At 37.9% G+C, this 22,479-nt stretch overlaps 2 protein-coding genes across 2 annotated transcripts in view; one reads left to right on the plus strand and one right to left on the minus strand.

Annotated features, from left to right (window-relative positions):
• fipi (factor of interpulse interval) overlaps positions 1–22,479 on the plus strand; it is an 89,861-nt gene that overhangs the window by 31,040 nt on the left and 36,342 nt on the right. The gene's annotated exons all lie outside the window — the stretch shown is intronic.
• On the minus strand, positions 16,945–17,521 carry Taf12L (TBP-associated factor 30kD subunit alpha-2). The gene is made up of 2 exons (XM_030385187.2): positions 17,311–17,521; positions 16,945–17,241 (listed from the first exon to the last, which is right to left on the minus strand). Exons 1-2 carry the CDS (start codon positions 17,488–17,490, stop codon positions 16,993–16,995), a joined length of 429 nt encoding a protein of 142 aa, XP_030241047.1. The 5' UTR covers positions 17,491–17,521; the 3' UTR covers positions 16,945–16,992.

Below are 22,479 nucleotides of genomic sequence, written 5' to 3' on the forward strand. Positions count from 1 at the left end.
CAGAAAAATGCTGAAATTTGTTTAGCGTCGAGTGCCAGTTAGATATGTGCACACAACACCACATGCACATACACACACACATACAGATGTATTCATATAGCAGTCTTTATGGGTATTTATTTTTGGGTTAGTTTTTGGCAAAACGTAGATTTTTACGCTCGAAACGTAACGTGTTTTGGCCCAGTTAAATGGGCGAAAAGGCTTTTAGTGTGCGGCTTGTGTGAAGCCAAATCGAATACGCGCGGTCGCATCAAATTTATGTGAATTTTATCAAGTGTTTACGGCGCATAAAAAACACATACACACACACACAAATATCTATATGTATATATATGTGTGTATGCAAATCGGTGGTAAACGTGTAAGCGCATGCAAATCCAGTTGCAGATAAACGTGAGCTACATTTGCGTTACGTATACGCAATCTCGGCCATTACGTATACGTTACGCTGGCCAGAGTTAGGCTGGCATCACGGCCATCACGGGGCACATTTAAATTGCCGGCGTGCCAAAAGACGTGCACTGTCATTTAGCTGTCAGCTTTGCCGGCATGATGCTTATTGTTTTATTTGCTTTTTGCAAATTTACGCATTTAGTTGCAAACTTTTTGGCATGTGACAGGCGCGAGAGTTGAGGCGAGTTCGTGTTAATGTAAATAATGACGGGCACACACCCAAACGCACACGAAGACGTACCTTGAGCGAAAACTCAACGCGAACTTTTGCTCTGGCAATTGAGGCCTTATTAAACTTTAAGCATGTTGAAAATGTGACAACACCAGCATCGGGCGGGCTGCGCAGCTAGGCTTAAAATTTTTCACAGACGCTCGGTTCGGCCTGTTTGTTGTTTCACATGCTCGACTCCATTAACAATATGTTTTTCTTGAACAGCGCACATCGTTGCATACGCCCAACTCCTGCCACAACGGCACGCCCACACACACACATACACAGACCAACGTGTGCGTGGACCTGACACACCGCACTGCGTCACACCAGAGCCAGCGCTTGTTGTGGCAGCCAAAAATGTGAATTCATTTGGAAAATTAAAGAAAATTTAAATATGCTTATATTTATGTGACACACTTCTATGGGTAAATGGAGCTGCCGCCATCAGCTTATAATGTATGCAAAATACTTTTTATTTATATTTCAAGCCTCTGCTTAAAATTATGAGCTCCATTTACGCTCAGTGCTTTTCACTGGCTAAAAAAAAAAAAGAAATATCAAAACATGTTTGCCTACTTTGCAGTGCAGCCGGAGGCAAATGCGTCAGCTGCGCTGTGTGACGTAATATGAAAAGTTCGACTCAAATACGGTTAAACTTTATTTTGTTGTATGGATCTTGGAAAATTCGTACTCCTTGCTATGTGGGAAGTTTTGTTCAACCAAATTGTTAGATATTTCCTAAAGCAATATTGAGTTTTTCTTATGAATGATAAAATGATGAATTTCGGTTAGATAGCCAATAAATTTAATGGTTAGGTTATCCAAGAAAGATTCCGTTAGTGAAGGTAATTTATATACATATATAATTAAATTATAATTATGATAACTTGATTACCCTAGCAAAGAGTCGAGTATTTGTCGACAGATAATAATCAATCATCAATTTAATCAATTTACATTAGTCCATACTCGGATTTTTTTTATATTTGTAGCAATAATAAAAATATTTTTAAGCTTCAATAAATGCAGCGTAAAGAGCATTCTTTGATGATTGATTATCAAATGTAATTTGTAGCTGTAAGCTATTAAGGTATACATATATGATGCCGTTAAAGCTGCAATTAATTTTTACGACCTGTTAATCTGTTTTACTAAATTATTTGTATCCACTAGGATTACTCAGACTCCCATCAAACAGCAAACAATTGAAAAATTCTCACAATAACAGAAATTCTAGTTTAATTATCCAAACCAATGAATATGATAATTAAACTTATTAATCGTCATACCATGTGGGAGCTCTTTAAGTATGCTTACAGCAAGATGCTCTAAAAAAGCAAAGTCCGTGTACTCGACACATGTGTCGTAAATTCCATGCACATGCTTAGAAATAAAAAATTGTTTAGATTACAATTAATATTACATTTCTCTTTAATATATACAAGATTTTGTTTTATTTTTTAATTACACAAATCAAAAAACATATTTTTATTAGTATTTATTCGTACTATTGTCCCTAAATCAACGAAAATATTTATTTTGATTTATTTTATATTTATATTCACACATTACTGCCATAGCTCACATTTATTTTCAAAGGGTTTCTATAATACAAATTTATTATATATACATATAACAACTATCATTGTGTTTAAGCTAATCAATATTTAAGCTAATCAATATTCTGTTACATGCATTGCATATTATATAACCCTAGTATTAAATTATTATTCAATATATATATTAGATAAAGACTACTGTTTAAGGATTTCTCTGTACATATATAGATTTTATATAAATAGAAACAAACTAGCTTCAAAATGTTCCCCACAGTTCAGCTCATGCAAGTGTCTTTTATTCATAATTATTCCAATTCAACATTTCCTCCACTGTCCAATTTGTGTCACTGTGCTCGACCGCAATCAGCGCCTTTGCAGTCTATGGCTTTTTGGCCGAAGTGCACGCAATGTTGACATTTTTGGCAATGTATCTAGCTGGTGTAGCTGGTATAGCTGTTTCTGTATTTGAGTCTGTACAACTGGCACTAAGCTAAGTGGCCATTGGGCTTGCTATGGCAATTTAGCGCCTTGTCCATTGCCAATGTGACAAGCGCCCGGGGGCAGCAAGTGGATGCCCAACTGGCTGGGCTGGGCCGTTCACCAAACGCACTTCTATGCCGCAAACCAGGCCAGAATCACAGCCGGAGCTCTGAGCTGCTGTTGAGCCTAACGAAAGCATTGTAGGGTAGATAAGCCAAAACCACAGGCTAGCCTCAATTTATGCAACTCGTTGCCAATATGGCGAACACTTTAAGGCTGCACACGAGAAGCCTCACTGCAGTGGCATTTCATTTAAATTTTGACGCATATTTTATTGCCAAATGCATTTTACTGTGCCACACTTGGCTGCTTCTAATGGCAACACACACACACACACTTGAACATGTGTGTATGTGTGTATATGCATATATATTTTTATATATAAACTTACACACACATACTACTTCATGCTTGCAATTACGCTCAAGTGCGTTTAGTCCTTTTATTGAAATTGCAATTTTTGGTTTTAGTTTCTGAAGCTATTTCTTTTGGGCTTTTCTAGACTTTTTTTTTGGCTCTTTGGGTATCTACGAAAAGCTGCTTAGTTAAGAGCGACCGCCTTTTACTTAACATCATTTCATATGCGTTTTCAATATCCCAAACGCAGAGAGTGTCTCTGTGTGTGTGTGTGTGTGTCTGTGCAGCAGAGCATTTCGAATGCCAAGTTTTTCGATAAAAAGGAGAAATTCTTTGCGTTTGCTTTTCTTAGTGTGTCGGTCGGCAGTCTGGCAGGAAGTGCGCCGGGGCAGCTATAAATTTTTGCATAAATTGTGGATATGCATGTTGCTTTATGGCATGAGCCGGATGTGGATTGCAGTTACGGCTTAAGAGTGTGTAAGATGCGTACTACAAAATTGCATAACTCAATCTGACAAACCGCCTGTGTGAAACTATCAAGAAGAGAAAGGGAGGGGGGAGAGAAAAAAGAAGAAAACTTGCGTTTATTTTAAATTGCAATGTTTTGGTTTCGACTCTGAGCATATTCAGTTCGGAGTCTATGTATTTTTAGCACTTGCATAATATTCAATAATAATTACATTATGCCCATCGAGCTAGACGCCTGCAATACTTTATTTGATTTACAATTTTTCAGTTAGTTAAAAGCCCAAGGGAAATCACTTCTCTCTGGACTGAAATTGAAAAAATGATTTGTGCTTTTTCTTCTACTTGCTTGGCTGCATTTGATGAGCTCTTGCCTTTGGTTAAAAATTTATTTCGGACTCAAGTGTTATTTAAGCGTCTTACACTTAAAAGCGCACTGAATTCGGCTCGTAAAGGGATTTCCATCGGTGCCTCGTGTTGCACGACTCAACGACGCTTGGCCAACACGACTTCTCTTTGAGCTGTGTGTGTGTATAAACAAGACGAGCAAGAAGAAGAAGCAGATATCAATTCGATATATAGTCTTGCATTTTTAATAAAATGGGCTCAGTTCTTGGAAAAGTAGACACCGGACAGACAAGTTAATATAGCCTTTGGGTGTCGCAGAGTATGAGTATGAATTGATTGTATTTTTCATCATCTTCTTCTTCTGCGTCATCTTCTGTAAATTTGAATTTTTGCATTTTCTAGCATATACATTTTCTTTACTCCTTGCCAAAGCTAAGACTTTATTTGAAGAGTTCAATGTTCTATTGTTGTAATAAAACATTTAGCTCCAAAAATTCATGAAATTTCGGCTGAGTGTAGACAGAAAAATTGCCTAAATCAACTAAAAACCTTCGCAGGAGCAATCTCTATAGATAAAGAGTTATTGGCGTTTGACTTATTTCAGTTGATATATTTTTAAAAATATTTTTACATATCAGCTATGTGCTATGATACAAAGGAAATAATAAAAACATTGCCTCGTTTACTAATTTCATTTATTTTTCATTGGCAATTTCAATTTCAATTTAACTTAAATTTCAATTTCTGCATTTCTTCATCAAATGTGATAACAGATGCAATAAACTCCTTAGCCAATATTTTCAATTTCAATATCAATTAATGCAATCTTTTTGAGAGGATTTGCCCTAAACGAAATACTTTTTACATACCATTGCGCCTGAGAAGCAGCCAAGAAACTAATGAGTTGCAATGGAAACTTGGCCAAAACTGTGGATAATACCGCAACAAATTGCTCAAAGGAAACCATATTACAACAATAACAACAACAATAGTATGAAAGCAGCAGCTGTGTTGTTTTTATCAAACTTTACGTCTAATTGCATTGCCTTTGGAAGTAATAAAGAAAGGCAAAGGAAAAACAAAAAACCAATTGAAAAAATCTTGTAGTTTTTAATTAGAAATATTTTTCGAAATCTAAGAAGACAAAAATGAAGAAATTGTCGCCCTGTTGTTGTTGTTGTTTTTGTTGTGGTTGCTGTTGTTGGTCGGACTAAGTTAGGCAAAATGCCAAAGCTGCTTAGGAAAGGATATTTTAGTACTTGCATGAGCAGCTAAAGTAAACTTTTTAAAAACTTTTAACGAAGATATGTGCCAAAGGATGGAACGGAAGGACACATGGACGGCTCCTCAGCAGCAGACAGGCAACAACTGCACGCACACACATACCAACACACACGCTCACCAATGAGTAGTGAAAACTTTGTTGTTTGAAAAATGCTTAGTCGTTTATGCTATATGATATGAAGCTTTTGTGATCAACTTAATTAAATTCATTAAATGTTCGCACGTATCACGTATACGCAGCGTTGTGCAATTAGTTGCCATGATAGAGGATTTTCATTGTTGTTGCTGTTGTTGTTCTGTAGAGTGACAACCAAGGCAAACTTTTTGCTATCGTCATTCACGGTCAATTCTCTTTGCTCTATACTAAAACTAAAAACTCTCATACGCACCGTTGGCCAGACATGAATATCATTTTCACAGCTAATTTAAATATATTTTACACAGTCAACACAGCCGACACAGCAAGTGAAATTTGCAATTAAAATGGAAAACAAACGGCCGTAGTTTGAGCCCGTTTGCTGTGAAACTTTTGTGGGCGTCAGTAGTCAAAATCAATAGACAGCATTTAATAAAACTCAACTTGAAAGCAAAACAAAAGCAAACAGCCAAAGCAATTGCGAAAAAACCTTGACGTTAACGTGGCGCTCAGCTGAACCGAGCAGCACAATGAAATAGAAACCAAACCCTCGGCGAATCAACTTTCCTCGCTTTGGTATTCGCAATTGCGTTAATAAAATGCCAAACGCCGGCAATCAAAGTGAGCCAGCGCCAAGTCTATTCCACAATAAATCTTTTGTATTTTATTCGTGTTGTTTGCCGTATTGAGCGCGCTTGAAGAGTTGAGTTTTTACTGCGAAATATGAGCAGCAGCCGGGTAAGGAGCCTCACAGAGAAAACAGATTTTTTATTTAATTGGTTGTTTTAATGATTGTTAATTATCTGAAATGTTTAAGATGTGTAAACAAGTGTTTTATTATTTCTGATAAATGTTTCATGGGCGGGTGAACATAATGAAAGAGTTGCTGTTTAATATGAAAATTGACAGGTTTAAGGGCTTTAACCATAATTAATATGATTTTTTGGGAAGCGCTATAAAGTTAAATTTATTGAGAAGAGCAAACGAGTTTTATATTGCGCCAAGTATTTAAGTTATCGATGACATTTAGCTGTTTAAATATTTATTAGAATTTGAAAGCCGCTTGTCCGCTAAGTGTGTTTGGGAATGAGCTTCACTTACTCTTGTGGTGGCTTCAAGTTGCCATGCAATTCATAGTCACTTAATTATTTATCACGTTGTCCAAGTGAAAAGTTTGAGCAATGACTCGATTCGTTTGCATGCAAAGTCAGCACAGAGAAGATATGGAGATAGCGTAGCTCAACTGAATGTGTTTAAGGCTTTTCGAAAGTTGAAAAGTTCTCTCTTTACAATGAAAATTCCGATATGAAATAAAACTGTTTATTCTCGAATTATTAATAAAAAAAAAAAGAAAATCAAGCCTTGTTGGCAATGTCTTAATGGCAACATCTTAAACTGTTTCTGTATTATATAAAATTGAAGCCTGTGTAAACAAAATGAAATGCAACATGAAACAAGATAGCAACTACAATTTATATTTGCCAGCGCTTCTATATTTGGAATTTTTGCAGTGACAAATTGGCGGAAAGATTGCATTAAATGCCTAACCGTTGTGTGTGTGTGTATGTGTCTGTGCATGTCGCAATGATTGCGGTCTAATGTGGCATATGATGTGGGGTCTGAGGTCTGGGACGTGCTGTTATTGGGGTCACGGGTTGCATATCTAAGGACAACATTGTCGAGCCGTCGCCATTTTGTCAGCGGCAACGTGGCGCGCATAAAATTTGCGACAAGTTATGCGCCTCAAGTGCCAAAGCATGCAACAATGCTTGTGCATTAACTTTGCCTATCGGTCCGTTTCGTTCCGTTCCGTTCCACTCCGCCCCGTTCCGTTGCATCCGTCCCGCTGATCCTTCCGCTTCGGCACGCCGTCGGCAAAGGGAGCACTGGGCATTGAGCATTGAGCCTGAGTCGATGCCAGCCGTCGGGCAGCGTTGTAATAAACTTTGTTTATAACGCGATGCTAGCTAAAATTTGCAAACATGCAAACATCGAGGGAAATGCATAGCTGAGCGACAGTGACCGAGTGAGAGAGAGAGAGAGAGACAGAGGGAGAGGGAGAGAGAGAGAGAGAGAGTGCGGAACGGGCTGTGCTGCCAAAGGAAACGGAAGTCGCTGCAATGCATACTATCAGAGCAGTCAGCACCAGTGGCACAACCAAAACCGAGTAACAGATGCAGTCAGAGGCAGCCCCACCGCACCGCGCCCCCAACTCCCTGGTCACTTGGGCATGAGAAGGCGTCGAAATGCACATTTTGCAGCGTTTGTTTCGCTTGTTTAACGCATTTTAACTCTGATTAACGACTGACGGGCATTCGTGCAGCCATCGCTGCTTGCTGCCAGCTCTCTAGCTCTCCAGCTGTTCAGCTGTTCAGCACTCCCTTACGATTGCCTCGCTCTGTGCATATTTGATTTGTGCACCAAAAATTGCTCTTACTTCAACTATGGCAATGCACTCTCACAATTTATACGATTACAACGTTTTCTGCTTAAGTCATTAGACCCTTGGCACGATTCTGACCAGCACGTTCGGTGCTCAAAAGCCGAAAAAGTGGCAAGAAGATTTAAGCCCTTAAAATTGATGGAATGGCATGGAATATTGGCAGTGGCCCATGCTCAATATCGGCACATTGAAGCACCGAAATCCTTGGCATTTGAGTACTGATAGGAGAGTAAAATTTTTCTCGATGATTCAGTGAAGATGTGATAGTGGTTGGGCAATGCTCACCTGACAATGCCAATGATCTTTTCAAGTTGTGATGCAACAAAATATAAAAGTAAACAGTCCATATTCAAATAAATTGAGGTGCTGGAGATCTAAATTATTGGAGAACAAATCTCAAATCGAATTACATGTATACTAAATCAAGTTATAATGGTTTGTGCAAGTGCACACATTACAATTTGTATCTTTATTAATTGCTGTGCTTCAACGCAATTTGTTGCTCTTAAGAGCTCGAAGGATGCGTAGTAATCCCCGAAATAATAGTTTGCAAAACAACACATGTGTGTAAACAGTTTAAAAGCGCATTAAAGCTTTAAGACAGCTTAGGTTTATGGACTGAACGCACTTCAATTAACTAAAAATGCTCACAGTTTGGCAATTTGTATGTCTTTATGCGAATAGTATTCCAGATTCCGTTTGTGTTTTCTTCATTTCACTGGCTTTGTCTGGCTTTCGATTTCTTTTGACATTGGCCGCATGGCTTTTGCTGCATATCCTTTTCCGAGCAATTAATTTCATTATGTTCCATTTGAATGCATAATATCATGGAATGCCTGTGGTCTTTCGTTCGCTTTCGAGTTGTCAGCAGGAGTTTTCCCCCTTTTCTATAGTCGGGCATTTTGGCCCGCTGTGCGAATTGTTAGCGCTGATTTATTATTTATTGCTTTGGTTTATGCCTGTGATTTATCTCGAGTAGCCTCGAGCGTTCAGCTTTAAAGTGTGCGGCCATTGTTTGGCAATTTAAAAAAGCGAGCAAAAAAAAAAAATATGCAAACATTCGGATAAGGCATGTAAGCTACTTGCTGGCCGCTATCAGCAAACCGAATCGATTCAGGCAATTATATGATTTATGTTTGCACTTGATACACGGCCCCGAGCGCAAAAATGTATGTAAAGAGTGCCTATAGAACGAGTGAACGTGATTTAAGCAGAGAGTGCTCGATATTATAATACCATAATGTAGAGTCCTACTCGAAACATCAATTAATTGTACTTTCCTCGCTTTAAATTGATAAGAGATATTTTATACACGCATATATGCTATTTTGTATAATAATAATATTTTTATCAAATAGTGAAGCCATTCAAGTTTAAAGAGTTTTTGTGAATATTTTTTTTTTTTTTTTTATTTTAATTTTATTTGTTTTGTTGTATATATTAAGCTAGTTTAAATCCACTTTTGGAATGTACAATAATATTTAATATTAGAATGCTGTCTGTATTTATTGTTCTCGGTAATTCGTATGATATTTTTGCTATGATTCTTTGCTATGAATTCTATAAAATGAAATAAAATAAATAGTTGTAAAGCATGCAAATATTTTATGTAAGCCCATAAGCATATTAGCAATAAACAATAGTTTATCGTTTAAATATATATATATATATGTATATATATTTTTTGGCACTGTTTATCATAGCACAAATAATTTTATCTTTTTCAACTTTGATATTTGTTATATTTATCATATTTAATAACAACCTAGCGTACAATATTTCACCAAAACATCGAATTAGACTCTTTTACTTAGAACTGGCATTCAATCAACCCCATTGTGCACACTTTTTGTGTAATGGGTATTGGAAGTACAATCAATATTTAGCCTCAAGCATTGTGCTTATTTCATTGTTTGTCATTTTACCTTCCACCTGCTGCCTACCCTCTCGACATTTCTCCCTCTCTCTCTCTCTCTCTCTGTCTCTCAGTTGCTGTCTCTCTTATTTGCTGCCTGTCAGTTACATAAATCGTGGCGGATTTGCATTAAAATGCAACAAAAAGCTGTTTAAATAACTAATAATTATCTTGTTGGGCTTCAATGTCATTTGCCGTGTGCTATTTATATGCATAAGCCGCTTAGTTCAAATTAATTAACATTAACAGTCAGGCAAATAACAGCAACAGCAATAACAACAACAACAATAAGCCAAACAATGTGCGCTGCTTAAATATTTATTATTTGTTTTTACACTGTCCACAATGCATTTTGTGGTCATTTCTTGTTAATGACACTGTAAGCCTAATAAATTATTTGTGTGTGTTGGCATGTGTGTGTGTTTGAATTTTTTTATTTGTATAAATTCCTCCGGACCATAATTTGTATTTGTTTGCACAATATTTTATTTGATACGATGAACATGTTTTATTAGCGAAATGTATATACGCATATATATTTTCAAATATATTGGCTTCCTAATTGAATAAAAAGTGCTTATATTTCCGTTAAATTTTGGTTTCCTATTTGCGTTTGTCAAATCCCAAAAACCAATTCAAATTTTAATCAAATTATGTACTTTGAGTGGCACTAAATGCAATAAATTTTAACACAATTTAGAATATTAATAAAACAAATCTGTTGACAAATTGGTTGAATCTTCTTTTTAGAGTTTGCTAAACAAAAACTAGGGATTTTTAATGATTGCTTAAATTTAGAACAAGCTCTTAAAGCTCTCTTCTAGCTGGGAGCCACAATTTCCGCTGTGTTGTAACCCCCATTTTAAACGAAATGTAATAAAAAATGTATAGCATACTTATGAGCGGTGGGCGATGTGACTAAGAGAAGGAGTAATAAAAAATTGTAGAAGAGCAGCATTTTAGCACCGCCCGCTGTTTGGGCAGCCCGCGGTGCTGCGTTTAATCAGAACACATAACTTAGAGCAAATTCAGATGCAGGAGGATGCTCTTAGAGCAGCTAACGAAAGTGCAGTACACGGGGCGTCCCCAGACACTGCACGAATGCACGGATGCACGGATGCTCCGTGCGGTGTCTCCTTGTCTGTGGCAAGCAGGCAAAAAAGCCAAAAGAGAAATAAACGACAGACAGCGAGGGGAAATAAAGGAAACGAAGTACAAAGGCTGCATTATACTTTAATTTTAAGACAAATGCTGCGTACGCTCAATAGGAAGTTTGGCATAGCAGCAAGTCAGCCGTAAGCAACAGCAGCAACAGCAGCAACAGCAGCAGCAGCAACTAAATTGTATCTGACCAACGAAGCGTGCTTGAATTACACTTGCAATCAAATCTATGAGCAACCGCAAGTGCATGCAACATGCAACATGCAACATGCAGTGGCACACGCCCAACTTCAAAATAAACCACAACACCAAGCACTGACTCGAAGACACTGTCAGATGGACCGAAAGGCTTGTATGTATATAACTATCTACATGTGTGTGTCAGTGTGTGTGTGGGTGTGTCAGTGTGTGTGTGTGTGTGTGTACCACAAACCGCATACACGCTTCGAGTTTGTGTTTTTGGACTACAAGCTGCTATATCTGCGGTCTGTTAGGCAACTTATTAGATTAGAAATGGGGCGGCAGCATCATAACTGCCCGAATGGCCATTGGCAGCCAGCAGCCAGCAGCTGCAACAGGACCTCTGACCAACCGCAGGCAGCTGTCAAACAGCTGCCTTTGATTAATATAATTAAAGTCTTGAGTCCAACTCCAACTTTTAAGCACCGAACAGCACGAGCTAATCAGCATAATGCGCTGGGTTGTCAATGTAAATCCTGTGAGATGATGACATGCAGCCAGCATGATATATGCACAATGTAGAAACGGACAACAGTCGTATATGTGAGGCGCATACTGGAGTAAATTCATGAATGTGTGTGAGTGTGTGTGTGTTTGTTTGCAGAGCCGACAAAAAAGCATGCTGTAGAATTATATTTATGCCACTTTTGGGGCTTTTGCTTGTCACATGTGCACGACGAGTGCTCATGTTGGTTGAGCGCTTAAGTCACAATGACACTAGCTGAAAATGTCAAAGCAAGCAAGCACACTAATTAGTCTAGAGAGAGTTGGCATGCTTTGCTGTGCAGCATTTAAAGGCATTTTGAGGAAATCCATATTCAGATGAAAAGTTCAATCGAAAATAACTTTTTATAAAATTAGATTAAGTGTATGAGTTTAAGTCTGGCATATAAAGAGAATTACTGATGATTCAAAAATAAGTTAGTATATATGAAATTAGATTTTAAAAATAAATAGAGTAAAGAACAGTTTGGTAAAGCTTACTGCTAATCTAACATAAATGCTAAAACTTTCCTAAAGATATATAATATAAACATTATATATAATATAAACATACTTTTAACTAAAAACATTTCAGTTTGAGCAACAATTCTATACTCAGAACAGCTTAAAAGGCATCTCGGCATTTGCAGCTCTTTTGATGCTCACTCAAAGCATATCAATGTGCACTTCAATGCGAAATAAGATTCTTATTGCTAAACTGCATTGTGCTGGGGACAGCTCGTGTCATTGTAGCATCAAGGAGTGCAATGAAAAAAAGTTGTGTGTTGCTAATTTGAAGGATGAATTAGATTTGCTACACACAGAGATTTGCAACGTTGCAGTTTTGAACCGGAGAACTATAAATTTCATTTGTCACAGCAGCAGCCAAAGCCCCCAGTGTATGTATGTGTGTGTCTCTCTCTTAAAATGGAGTTCGTTTCACAGGCAACAACATTTTTGCGTAGTTTTGTGGCAAAGTCAAAAACAGTATAATGCATGTCACACACAAACAGAGACAGAGAGATATAAATAAGCACACACACACACACACACATACACATAGATACATACATGTGCACATATGTATCTATGGCATGGCAGAGCCATTGTCTGAGTCAGACAGTTTACACAAAAGCCATAGAGAACAATTTAGATATTTTCTAAAGATTTAAGCGGCTCACATGACACCGCAGGGCAAAAACTTGTCATCGGTTGCCGAGCTACATAGCTTGAGGTGAAACACAGTAAAGATAGTTGGGTTGCCAATGGCTCTGGCTCTGGCTCTGGCTCTGTGAGTTCGTCTCTTTCTGTGTGCCGTCTTATTTGTTTGTCATTTAAATAAGCATAATTCTAGTTGCACAAAAACACATTTAAGTACTTTATATGGACTTCAATCGTATGCACTCAACATATCATATGCATATTCATAGAAACTAACCGCAACAGTCTGACATTATTATACATGTATGTTAGTTGGTTTGTTTGCTTATTTGTCTGTTTGTTTGTCTCTTACAGGTGCGTACACACATACATATGAGAAGGCTTTGCTGCAACCAAGGGAATTTGCCTCAGCCTCTCTCTGAACCGCCTAAGTGGCTTTAACATTTGCATAGAGACGATGGCAGCTGTTGAAACTGGTTTGTATGTTGCACACGCATACACATAAACATCTATCTATCCGCAAAAGCACACATACCTATATTTATATAGGTATATCTGTTCATTTGTGTGCATGAGGCTGGTACTTGAGTGTCTTAAGTTCTTCTTTAAGTGGCAACTTTTTCTCAATAGCCGCAAGTGGTGTTGCAAGTGGTTTTCAAAGCGCTTTGGGCCAGACACAGGTGCACCATAGACTCCAGCTATATGCGGCCTTTGAGTGGTGTGATAAAGAAAATGCATTTAGGGCTGCAAAGGCGTTCAACACCCACACATACGCACACCTGACCTCATTGCCTTAAAAACTTGTGTGTCAGTCGTGTATGTGGAGCGGAAATGTGTGCGCTCATAAAGTTTGCCGTCGACCAAAGATCACAGAAATAATTGCCAGTGGCTTGTGTCGGTGGTTGAGTCATATCAGAGAGCTGATTTCTGGTGTCGATAATAAAGTGATGAAACTCTGGGAGCAATTTTCTAAAGACTTGTTATAGCAAGTAAATATTTGAACAGTTACACAAATGAATGGAGTATATAATAGATTTATGCATTAAACATAACTATAAAATATGTTTACCTATAATAAATTAAGGTATTTAAATAACAGTTGATTAAGAATACTGAGTTTTACGTTGACCAAAGAAGAGCCAAAGAGCTAGCAGTAATATATAAATTAAATAATTCGTTTTTTTTTAAGCTTTCCATTCACGTCATTGCTATATTTATTTTCCGTTCAAATTCCGTTTCGTCTCTGCTAGCGCTCCCTTAAAAGCCTTGAATGATTCGCTTCGATAAGTGAGGTGTTATGTCGAATTACCTTGCCTGAGTCTTCATTCAGACTGGCATTATTTTTTTGCAGTCTCCATCTGCATGATGTCTGATGATGACAATCGACTTAACCTTATAATACGTATTAACCACTGAGGCGGAATTTCGTTAAAATTTTCTGTTGAAAACAAATTTATGAAACCAATATAAATTTTCTTTTTTTTTTAAATATAAATCTTTATATAGATATACATATATCTATACATTTATTTAGCTTTTACCAACTTATATAACTCATCTACTCAAAGCTTATGCATTTCATATTTAATTTAAACCTTGCACTTATAAGCTATTAATAATTATATCATTAAATTCGCATATATATATTTTTTTTAACTCCAAACGATTTATTTTCGCTATAAATTTAATATATAAATTTCCAGATAGTTTCTTGTCTGCCTACCGCAAATCTCTGTCGTAATTAACCCACTTAAATGCCAGTAACTTTGCTCGGCAATCATCGCAATGGGCGATGGCTTTCGGTGGGCGTGGCACATGTTCATGTTGTGGCCGCAAGCAAAATCCGTTCAACAAGAACAAAAAGTGTAAAACGCAAGCAACGCGCAGAAATTTGCACAATTTTTAATGGCACAGATGTGTGTGTGTTGTTGTTGTGTATGTGTGTGTGCTTGAGTGTGTGCGCCGCAGCGCATGAGGCTTTCGATGAGGGCTTTGCGTGTGCTTCTATATGTGTGCGTGGACTTAACTGACCAACACAAATACTCACACACACACACACATGAGCCATGTAGGAAGCTGGCGCCATGGTAAATGCTTTAAAAAGCCATTTCAGCTTTTTCCGTTCCGTTCGTTTTGTGTGATTTTTTTTTTTTTTTTTTTTTGGGCATGTCCTTCTTTGATGCGGCCACAAAAAAGGGCGGATTATAAAACACTTAAACGATTTTAAGCGCAATTATGTTGGCGCGAGCACGTAAACGCATCGTGGCCATTGCAGCGCTTTGGCTCTTTAATATTTGAGCAGTTGCTGCTGTCCGCTGCTGCTCGACTTGCTGCTGCTCATTAGGTTTTCATTTAAAGTTTTTCCCCCTCCCCACCGACAACAACAGCTGCACAAATTCGTTCTAAATTATTTAAAAAACTAAGTTGGCCGCTAGCTAAAATAAAAATGAGAGGTAGAAAAAAAAAATAAACAACAGACTATTAAAACAAATAACTGAATAGAAGTGGTGCATAGTCAACAAAGGTATATACCCTATAGGAATTTTGTGCAGGGTAGTTGCAAAAATTGAAGCAGATTAAAAAAAAAAAGAAAAATGGTAAATAATTACATTTGTATAAAAAAAAAAAAAAAATTTATATTTTGTAATACTTGTATTTATTTAATATTACAAAGAATATATTGTATAAATTTAAATAAATATGTAGAAAACAATGTGTTTAAAATTATAATATTTATTATGTATATTACAAATAAAATCTATTATTTAATTTTAATTTGATTTGTGAATATTTGATTATATATGAAGTGCTTACGAATAATAATAAAAAAAAAATCTTAATCTGCCATCTTTAAATATATATTATAAAATATAAAACACTTTATGGAATTGGCAGATAGAACTCTCTGAGGCTATATTTTAGCATTACGTTGATATCTTTTTAATTTTTAATTTTTGTAGCAGCCAACTTCTATAACATTTACTGTCATTATCGTAAAAAAAAACTTTCGTTAGCTAATATACCCACTAAAATCTAAATTTGCCTTTTGGGTACAATGAGCATAGTGCCAAGCTCAGCTATGGTAGATAGTCTGGAATAACAACAACAGCACAGTAAATAGAACAAATATAGAAAAGACAACAACAACAACAACAACAACAACAAGAACAATGAAACAGGCCAGGAACCCTAGAAAAACCGGACTGCAAACAATTAGAACGTCAGCTTACCGGAAAAAAAGTTTGCATTTCATTTATACTCGAAGGATTTTATTTAGGAAAAGTTTTGTGCAGCGCTGACTGCGCCTGGCCAGCGTACAGGCAGGCGTTGTCCATTGTGCATTTTCTTGGGCAATGCCAACGATTCTTCAACGGGCACTTCAGCAATGGATGCAATGGATGCAATGGAGGCGACAGGGCAATGCCGGCGTTTCCGTTGCAAACGCGCGCCATTGTTGCAACAATAAACTTCCGGTTTTAAATTTCACTTGCTGCTCTCTCTCTCTCTCTCTTTCTCTCTGTGTGCGTGTGTGTGTATGGCATCCAAACTAAGCTATCGTTGCTGGCAACGGCTTTTGACATTAATTAGCACAAAACATGTTGAGGCAACGTTAACGGTAAAGGTAAAGTTTTTTGACCATTTGCAGCTGCATAATAACCACCAAATACGCTCAGCTGCTGCCATCAGCCGTGTTTATTACGTAATTTGGATAGCTTACGCCAGTTAGATACTCATACCAACAAAAAGTGCGCTGTTAGCATTTGCAGGTCTTGCAACTCATCTCAGTTGGCCAGGTTAAGTTTCCGTCCATCATTGGCATAAATCGACGTAAATGTCTTAAGCTCAGTAAAGTTTTACAATATTGTTTAGGTTTATTGATGGCGCCGGATCTCTAGGGCTAGAGCTGAACAAAATTTATCTGCACTTTAAAGTTCACAGTAAACCCATTTCATGGCGCAACTTTTATCTTATTTTCAGTTTCATTTGATTAAATTGTTCAAGTTTATATTTATCTTAAAGTTCTTAAAGTTGAAGAGCTTAGTGTGATTATCTCTTACAAAAAATTGTAAATATATTTTTGATGAATTTTTTCTTTTATATTTATTATATAATGTTCAATTTATTTACAAAAATAAAAAAAGGTTATTAAACAAAATAGTAGACGTAATGAGAATATAAATAACATTTATTTACCAACAAATATTTTATTTAAATTTTATTTCTCATTGCATACTAAGCATCCGCAGAATTCGAGCTTTTATTATTCGGAAATTCCATATTGTATTCGCGCTTTAGCGTAAACTTCAAGTCCAATAAACTCGGCTCGGCATTCCGGTATTTCGCCAGCTTGACCAAGCGCATGGACACATCCTTAACAAATGCATTGGCGCACTTGGCCACCAGGTCAGCTGCCTGATCGTCCATTGTGGCGGTCTTATCAATTTTCTGCACAAAGCGACTCAAATTGGATTTGCGTATTATCTGCAGAGATTACAGAGGAAGCAAGAAGAAGAGTGAGAATTTCCATCATCAATTTAATATATTACTCACATGACTCTTATTGGTCGAGGAGCAAGTGTATTCCTTGTCGCTCTCGACCTGATTGCTCTTGCTCGAGGAACTCAGGCTGCCGCTAGAGCTCGGGCTCTCCTCTGCTGTGGAGATATCGGTATTATCGCCCGGCAGCTCATCGATCCAAGGCCAGGCAGTGACTTTTCCATTCGAAGCCATTTCTGAAATGAAAAGAAGAGGCAAACGAGCTTAAGCTGCCAGCTATATATGCTTCGGGGCTGCTGCAACTGATTGGGAATTCTTATGGCAGTTAAGCAATTTCAAACTGTTGCCTAGTTATAGGCTGAGCTCAATTGATTGCCCAGTTAGCTTTGTTGTTGCCAATTCCCTTTTGGGAGTCTTGCATTGTTGATGCGCCGAAGCAGAGGTGAAAGACGAACAGTGCAATATTTCAAAGGCTTTAAGTACAGGCAGCTCGATTTAAGCGCAATTTGTATGATGTCAATGTTAATGTCTGACGTTTACGCCCTTTGTGTTACACTCAACACACACACACACACACACACACACATACACACATATCTATCATACAGCTGAGTGAACATTTGTCGCACACACATTTCTAGGGAATTCCAGTTTTCTTGCTTTTTCTTCCGCTTTCTTTTTCGTTTTTATTTTTATTTTTATTGCTGTGCTCTTGCCTTGCCCTGTGTTTGCTGACCTCGAGTAAATGTGTCGCTTATTGGAATGCACTTTGTTTGGCCAATTGCATTGATTTGAGGTCCAAAGAGATGGTAAATTTGACAAAGATTTTCTACGGCAAATTTATCGCATGTCCGTGCCGTACGATGAGCGCGCTGTCCAGCCCAGCTCAGCCTCTACCCTGCACCCCTTTTGCCAGTCTGACTGACTGTGACCGTAACTTTATTTAATGGCGCAAAGTTCACACTTCCCTTTAGTTGCTCGTAAACTTTGGCCAGACCAGTGCAGCCATATGCTATTGCTGGTGTTGCTGCTGCTGCTGTTGTTGTTGTTGTTGTTGTTATTGTTGTCACTGTTATTTGTCTTGTTGAACTTTAGTTCAAATAGAGGCGGTGTTTTTTGCTGTTTACTTGGACCCAGTGCTAAATATTTCAAACAAAAGCCAAACAAACAGCTGACAACATAACGACGGCAACAAATGGTTGGCGGAAGGAAGCTCAACTTAAATAACGGATATTGGCTTAAATAAACAATGGCGTTTCATGTCAGCCACACACAACTCTATATGGCCATGCATGTGTGTGTGTCTGGGTGTGTATGTGTATTGTATTTCCACCTACATAGATGTGCTGCATATGTATATCAAGCATTAAGCAAACTTTGCTGCCAAAGTGTGCGGCGATAAGCAGCGGAAGTTGCCTTTGCCGCTGCTGCTGCCATTGCTGCTGCTGCTGCCCTTCCGTGGTTTACGCCGTAAAGTGAACGGAAAGCGCAGGATTGCATTTTGCATAGTGTTGCCAAATTGTTTTTCTTTGGCCGCGGTTGTTGTAAAATGTGGCTGCCAGCACAACAGCTGTGTTTTGTCAAGTTCTTTGGGCGCTATAATTGCTTGTTAATTAGCGTAGTTTGCGCTCTGCCACGCCTCGGAAAATGACGATGGCTGGCTGTTTGCCTCTTTCCTGTTGCCACTCACCAGTTCAGTTTGGCTCAGTTTTTTATTTACTTTTTTGTTGTCTTTTTTTTTTTGTTTTTTGTTTCGTGCTCGTATGAGGTTAATTGTCGATGGGTGCTGTGAAGCCGCGACATGCCACTGATGAAATTTAACAACTGTGCAAATATTTGACAGACGGCCTGACAGGCTGTCAACGAACCCGAACGAGGCCCAAACCAAATCGTTCATTGACGCGTGAGCGTGCGAAAATTGACTGGCTTTCAACCTGCTTGGCCGACCGTAATCTCTGAAGTTGCAACCCAAGCGAGGGTCTGCAGAGCAGTTTATGAAGCTGATTTAAGGAAGCCAAGGCTTTATTTAGCTAAATAAAGCCAGGGCAGAACTTGAGACCTGCGGCAGTAGAGATGAGAGAAAGGGACATTGAAATAGTATTTGTATGGTAATTGTAGTTTAGATGCCAGTAAAGCATTATGGAAGAACAATAGATAACAAGATTAGAGATTAGAGAGACAGCAGGTGACAATAGAGAGTGCAAAGCATTATGGAAGAACAATAGATGATAAGATTAGAGAGACAGCAGGTGCCAAACATATGAAAGGGGAGAACAATGAGTGGTCCACTTGCCTGAGAGCAAATGCAGAAATCAATATGGCTTGGTGAAGTACTGATAACCACCTCATTTTCCGCGTGACTTGGTCAAAACAATCCAAATGGACAAATGGAAGTCTCTTCTTTGTGCTCCCTAACATGGGTTGTTACAGAATTCAGCTCCGTCAGGATATGGGCTAAAGTAGAATACAAATAGAATCTTACCACTGAGAAAAGCTGAGGCAAACTTTAGTGGCGGCCCTCGTCAGGCCTGCACATGTCTGCGCACTCGTGATATGTGTCAACTGTGTGGCAGCCAGCGGAGCATTCATATTATTTTCGCACCTAACGACTGCTGAGAGCAGCAGCGGCAATGACAAATGTTGGCAGCAGTATTTGCACTGCACTACAGAAACAAGAACGAGCACTAAAGCTGCCAGAGATCGGGAATGCAACTGTTAAAGAATCGAAGTGGAGGACTCCTGCTCATGGAGGCTGGTCGACGTGCTGGGTCTAAGTAAATCGAATGCTCAACTGACGCTAAAAGGATAAGCGCATTAAGGCATTTACTTTGCGATGCGAATCTGGGCAAAGGAAAAGGCATTAATGCTTATAGAGTCGAGCACTCGTCGATTGCAGAATTGCTGCCGAGCTGCCTCTGGGCAGTCGCTGGGGCAGCGAGGCAGTGGGGCAACAACTAGACAAACAAGCCACATGTTCATGTGCTCGACACAAAAGCGCAACAAACAAGCAGCAACAAGCCTCGAGCAGCACAATTGTACTTCTGACAAAAGGACAAGCTGCACGGGACAAGCGGAGATATGAGAGAGGGAGAGGGGGAGAGTGGGAGCGTGGACTGGTTGCAATGGCAACAAACCCGCAACAAGCGCAATGCATTGTGGACCCACTTAATCCGTGCCATTGTGTTCGCCTTATTATGACGTCCATTGCGCGCTTTGTCTTGGCCTAATGCTGTTGACTCTCTGTTCGGCTGGCCGAGTGCTGCTTCAAGTGTTGCATGCAAGCATCTCGACAACTATGCCCCAAAAAGGACAATTTTATGCTTTATCAGCGCTGCGCCGCCAGCGGCCAAAAATTGTTTTCGCCTCTTACATAATGAACGCATCGGTGGGCGTGTCTGGGTGTGGGTGGGTGGCCTTTCGCGGGGTGTGTATTAAACGGCGTGTGTTAAGGTTACACACTGTGTTGTTCGCCTTGGAAGAGAATGCCGTCCAGACGGCGCCACTTGGCGCCAGACAGATTTGCCGCACATCCTTCGGCTGGCATTGGAGCGGTTTGTTTTTTTGTTTTTTTGGCAACTGTTTCGAGCAAATCGATAAAGTCCATGAAATCATGTGGCTAAAATTAACAGACATTTAAAGGCTTAGGGGAGTGAAAATGGGAGGTCAAAAAACTTTTTGGCAACGACATTTTCGTACAACGGCAACGACATTTTCATACAAATTGTGACAAAGCATATAAAGATAACAGTGAAATTTTGCCAAATATCTTGGACATATAAAAGTTTTGCCTTAGGTTAGTTGAGTTTAAATTTGTGTAAGTAATGCAATTAACTAATTGTACTATTATTTATTTGAAATGTAATTTTCTAAAGTTGCATACATGTATAAATAATATATTAATTATTTTTATCAAATTATTAATAATTTTTAATTTAAAAAAAGAAAATATTATAAAAAATTTGTTAAAATTAAAAAAAAAATTTTTTTTAAAACAAATAAAATTATAAATAATAAAAAAAATATCTACAGACCTCGATTTTATTATTTAACTGTTGGAATAATAATTTAGTATTTTCCAGCTTCAATAATTAATTAATAAAAAACATTCTGCTGAGCTCAAAAGTCATAAAAATAAAACAAATACATAAGCCAATAACTATAATAAATTATGAGCAACACTTTAGCAATATTTAAGCCAATTTGAATGCTAATTTCAGAAAGAGACCACAGGAATTTGATGAGTTGTCTATTGGAGCATAACAAATCGGAAAATTTTCTATTAGAAAATAAAATAAAATGTGTGTTTTTTTTTTTGCCATGTTGGTCATGCTGCAAAGATTTAATAATAATAATTTGTATATTTAATTTCATTTTGATATTTTATTACTATTGCAATCCAAAGTACTTAAAGCTTTGCTGAATTTATTCGAAATATAGAATTTGTTTACGCATTCGTAGCCATATTAATACCACTCAATTGTTTGTATAATCCTAATTAATATTTATTTGCATTTCAATGAGGCCATTTATTTTAATTTGTATGTCACGCACGCACACACGCACAATGGCATCTTACGTGCTTATATTTATTTGCAAATTGAGCCAAATGAAAATTAATTAAATTATTGATAGATAATGCGGGCATTGCGAAAGACGAGCTACCCCGAAGACAGAACTGAATGAGCTCCCAATCAACTGGATGCTCAATCAATTTGCAAACAAGCTGAAACTAATTATATACTATACAAAAACAAAAAGCAAAATAAATAAATAAAAAAGTGCAGTGAATGGCAATAAATCAATTCATTATGACCAAAAGCGCACATGGTTTATGCCACATGCGGCATGCCGCCGGGTCAGACACCAGCCAGCTTCCTGCTACTTATTAAGTTGCCCGAAATTCGCCTTGCCGTGGCTCAAGTTACTTATTTTTCTAGGTCATGCCCCAAGGAAATGTTGGCTACGAAAAATGTGCGGAATTTTCTATTGTATACCCTGGAATCGAGTGGATATAGGGGTGATATTTCAGAAGTTAGAGTAAAATAAATATATCATTAACTTTTTTTTTCGTATTCTTCTTTCAGATTATGTGATTTAAAAATGAAAATATAAATTAGCTATGCCTTATATATAGATTTTTAATCTCTCTGGCATTGATTATATTTGCAAGACTCTGCTTAGTCAATGTTTTGATTGCAATTTCTTTAAATTTAATATAACAGC

The sequence above is a fragment of the Drosophila navojoa genome, chromosome 3 (assembly GCF_054131105.1).
Source record: "Drosophila navojoa isolate 15081-1374.11 chromosome 3, UAZ_NAV_1.0, whole genome shotgun sequence".
Classification (NCBI taxonomy): Eukaryota; Metazoa; Arthropoda; class Insecta; order Diptera; family Drosophilidae; genus Drosophila; species Drosophila navojoa.

Coding starts and splice junctions, on each gene's coding strand:
- Taf12L (XM_030385187.2), bottom strand. CDS start 17,490: ATGGCTTCGAATGGAAAAGTCACTGCCTGGCCTTGGATCGATGAGCTG. Junction 17,242..17,310: donor CCTCGACCAATAAGAGTCAT/GTGAGTAATATA, acceptor TAATCTCTGCAG/ATAATACGCAAATCCAATTT.